This window comes from Etheostoma spectabile, chromosome 23 (assembly GCF_008692095.1).
Source record: "Etheostoma spectabile isolate EspeVRDwgs_2016 chromosome 23, UIUC_Espe_1.0, whole genome shotgun sequence".
In the NCBI taxonomy this organism is placed as follows: Eukaryota; Metazoa; Chordata; class Actinopteri; order Perciformes; family Percidae; genus Etheostoma; species Etheostoma spectabile.
Genome location: NC_045755.1, coordinates 10,960,335 through 10,964,631, shown reverse-complemented (window position 1 = coordinate 10,964,631; position 4,297 = coordinate 10,960,335). Strand labels below are relative to the sequence as shown.

The following is a 4,297-nucleotide window of genomic DNA, read 5'->3' as shown; positions in this document are numbered from 1 at the left end:
TAAAACATTACAGTAACGGTACAGTAACATTAATCTAGGGCGGAAATTTTGATGGGCGTATTATGGGTCCATAACTGCCAAAAGCACAGAGTACTACCCAGAACATTTCGAAGATAGTACTTTGAGCTTTATTTGGGCCCGAAAGTGCATAAAGGGCTGTTAATTCTTTTTCATGTTGTGCATTTTCACGGGGTGAGATATGTCCTTGAAGACAATGTAAGTGTCTGTCTCGATGGTCTGGATTGCGAGATACTTCCGGAATGTTAGAGCATGCATCATTCCGTCAGATCGCCCACTCATCCCTTGCCATTGTGTGCCCAGAGCGCTCTCATAGAAGGGCAGATTCACGAAACACATGCTGCGTTGTATCACACAATCTTGAGGGGGTGTGCTTTGCTGTCTGTTTCCTTTTGCTTTACTCAAAGCATAAGATAACATACTGGTTGTTCTAATCATTTCAAAGAAGTGATGAGTCACAGAGAACTTAAAAGCAGTGTTCAGTTAGGCATCGGGAATTGAGATCCTAAGAATCCGATACTTAATCCCTGTAAACAGCTGACAATTACAACCCACTCTAAGTTAGAAGGGTGCGTGGGTCCACGCTCATACAGTTAAGTGTATAACTCCAGCTGCATCTGTGTTTGATAACGATAATAGGAGTTCATTTATTATATTTGTTGTCAGCTTAAATGCGTCGGCGTGTGCGCCACTCTTCGCCTTCATTCAAAATAGAAAATTAATCTGCACCGACCGTCGTTTTGCGTCCTAATGTAATCTTTTACTTTCTCAATTTGATACTCTGTCTTATTTAGATCCAAATAATTAAATACTACAATACTTTTCCCTGTACCACACATTTTTTTACAGAATAAATATTTGAATACAGATAAATGCCTCATTCATCTTATATTGTTGTAGATTTACTCTGTACATTTCTTATTTCATTCATCAATTAACCAATGCCATACAAGTATAATTGAATCACACCTTGCCACATAGGATTCGATTAAGCTTGCAACCGTCCATTTGCTCGACCCCAAAAGTTCATTAATTGGTCTTATGCCATAATGGGTCACTTATGTTCTTCCAAAAAAAAATGCAAAAACCGCGCATTACATTATCTCAATCAATAAGGCATTTCTCTGCTCATTGTATCCACACCACAATATTGTTCTTGCTTAAAGAGTTGAACAGCCCCTTACGCCTGTTGGCCAGTATCTCTGTGATACTAACAATATTCCAAGGAAACCTGCAAAGCACAAATGACATATGCTGCCCTACAATCAAACGACCTCTTGTTTTCAATAACTTTTAAAGGGTAACTTTTGCGCGTCTATAAATACAGTATCTCTAGACATTCACATATGTAGCACCTGTGTTTCTTGGCTCTTTTTTCTTGTCTGTCTCATCAATCGAAAGTTCCTCAGGGGCTATAAGGGACTCATCATGAACTCCCTCTTGTTGAACTTCAGGTATAAAAGAACTCATACCCTGACTCACACGGTATTATAAGTTTTTGAATCAAGTCAACCATATTTCCTGATGTAGGCACGCCTACAAGAGCCTCCTGTGGCTGTAAACAGTTCAAGAGAAGGCAATTAGGGCCTCCTCTTCACAGCATTTCTCAAAATATCTCACAAGGCTCTTCTCCCCTATTCTGACTAATCAATACTCTCATCTACCTGGAGATACCTCACATGTCTCCTTTAAAACATTTCCATTCAGTTGGCTCAAATACAATTTTGAGCTGTGTCCTTAAAGACTTTTTATCCAGCAGCTAAAAGACAGGCAGAAATGTTCACACTGGCATTTATATTTAAGTAGTCATCTAAAGCAGAGATGAGTTGTGCAACCCAGGATTTTATAATGGTTAATCTGAAAGAAAAACAAAGTAGGCTTTTGGACTACTTAAATGTTCCTCATGGAAGTCAGGGTATCACCTAAAAAGTTTCATTAGCATACATTGTCTGGGCGTACATTAATGTCTTTACCAATGTTGTGCCATTGCCCTTCAGGTCGTTGTCTGGGGGACAATTTACTAAACAAAACAGGGGATCACCCGAAGTCTTTGGCTTCATCCTCGGGGTAGATAATGTCCCCAATTTAATGTATATATCCACTAGTTGTTGAGATTATTTTAGTCTGGCAAAGTGGTGGCCGGTACTGGCAGACAAAGTACAGATAGTTTCATCCTATAGCAATGCCGCCATGATGCTGCGACCAACGAACAATGTATTTCATTCATACATAGAAAAATAGAGCACTTTTGAAACTACTTACTGCGTTCACAGTGCTGGACCAATGGCCCTGGCAAATATATTTTCCTAATTGTCATGGTAACTCAGGTGTTTTCTTTTCTTTTTTTTAAATTACTGTTTTCTGCACAGTTTAAGGCTTTATTTTCATAGGAAGACATGAAATGGGAGAGGGGAAGAATGACATGACAGCAACGGCCTCGGTTGAGTCAAATCCCGGGCACGCTGCGTTGAGGAGTAAACCTCTATATATTGAGTGCTCTACCAGAAACCGTATGGCGAGTGCTCTACCAGAAACCGTATGGGCGATGGCTACCAGAAACCGTATGGGCGAGTGCTCTCTACCAGAAAAAAAAAAAAAAAAAAAAAAAAACCCGCCGGTGTATGGGGGGCGAGTGCTCCTACTACCAGAAACGTATGGGCGAGTGCTTCTACCAGAAACCGTATGGGTCGAGTGCCTCCTACCAGACACTCGATGGGCGAGTGCTCTACCAGAAAACTGTATGGGCGGTTGCTCTACCAGAAACCGTAATGGGCGGGTGCTCTACCAGAACCCGATGGGCTAGTGCTCCTACAGAAAACTGTATGGGGCTAGTGCTCTACCAAAACCGAGATGGTCTAGTGTCTACCAGAAACTGTATGGCGAGTCTCTACCAGAAACGTCTACCCAGGCACCTGCAACAGGTGTCACACAGCGCCATTTAGAACGCTTTTGTTTGTGCATGTTTTTAGACCTGGGACGGTAGGAGGGCAGTCCTGCCCTGGTTCCCTAAAGCTGGCTGGTGATTTACTTGGTGTACTTAAAGCCATTGTTAAATAATTTTAGATTCCCATAGCAAGGGTGATCTTGGAATAAGGAGCAGCAGTTTTGTGTTTTAAATCCAAAATCCACTTATTATTCTTCTTCTTTTCCAGGTGTGCTCCATGTTTGACATTTCTTCCGTTGACGAGGAGTTTGAGCAGTTTCTCTCTGACCCTGAGGATCTGAAGAAGATTTTGCAGCACCAACAAGATCGGCAAAAGTTGACTAAAAGTACGGGTCTAACTCTTCTTTTGTAGAATTTTTAGACTGAGTTTAACAGATAATCTGGATTTCCAAATTAAGTAAATAATTAGTGAGTAAAGATGTTGTATCCGTGCATCCATACTATGAGGGAAAGGAAGAATATTTTTTTTCTTAATCTATGACTTGGTACTTTATGAATGACAACTGGTAAAAAAAAAAAAATATTTCCAATATTCTGTATTGATTTCATTGACATGAATGTTATAGGTTTCTCAGGTGAATTCACCTTCATGTCAGACACCATCCTCTCCACGCTCGCCTCGAAGACTTCAACGGCATCTGAAGATCATGATCAAATAATGTATCCGGGAGAGTGGCAAACACGGCACTGGTAAATCACAGGGAAGAAACTCCGAGATCAGTCACATGACGGACACAGTGAAGCAAGAAAACAGCGGAGAGCGCAGATATTTGTGAGGAACATGAAAGAGACAGACAAAACAGTTCCATTGACCCAAACGTGGGGCTGTCTGAGTACTGGCTGTCACCCCTCACTCCTCTCATGTTCAGAAGAAGCTGCAGAGCCAGGTGATGGTGGTGAGCATCTCTTTCATTGTATCTGATTTTCTGATAATGTGAAAAAATATATCACTGCTGGAGCTGCTCCCCCTGCAACCCAACACCGGATGAAGATGGAGAGATGAAGAATATATCACTAATTCTCTTGTTTCCTGTTGACAGGAGGCAGAGGCGATGTCTCTCTTCCATTCAGCGAGGACTCCGTGAGAGCCAATAAAAACATTTGCCTGGAGTGTGGAAAAACATTTGCATCTCGTTCCACCTTGAAACATCATCACGTTGTTCACACTTCGGCACGGCCATTTAAGTGCACGCAGTGCGACAAGACCTATAAAAGCCGCAAAGACCTGAACTTTCATCTTCGTAGTCACTCTAACCGTAAAGCCCATCCTTGTAGCCTATGTGAGAAGAAATTTGGTACTAGGTCTGAGCTTAAAGTTCATCTGCGTCGACACAG

General features: G+C 41.6%; 1 protein-coding gene across 5 annotated transcripts in view; it reads left to right on the top strand.

The window, feature by feature from the left end:
- The first annotated feature begins 3,149 nt into the window (after window positions 1-3,149).
- Window positions 3,150-4,297, top strand: part of LOC116672854 (zinc finger protein 79) — an 11,053-nt gene continuing 9,905 nt past the window's right edge. For all 5 annotated transcript variants that reach the window (XM_032504818.1, XM_032504821.1, XM_032504819.1 and 2 more), the window contains exon 1: window positions 3,150-3,288. In XM_032504818.1, the coding sequence (XP_032360709.1) occupies window positions 3,180-3,288 (109 nt within the window). In that variant the 5' untranslated portion in view covers window positions 3,150-3,179. The remainder of the gene's footprint in view (window positions 3,289-4,297) is intronic.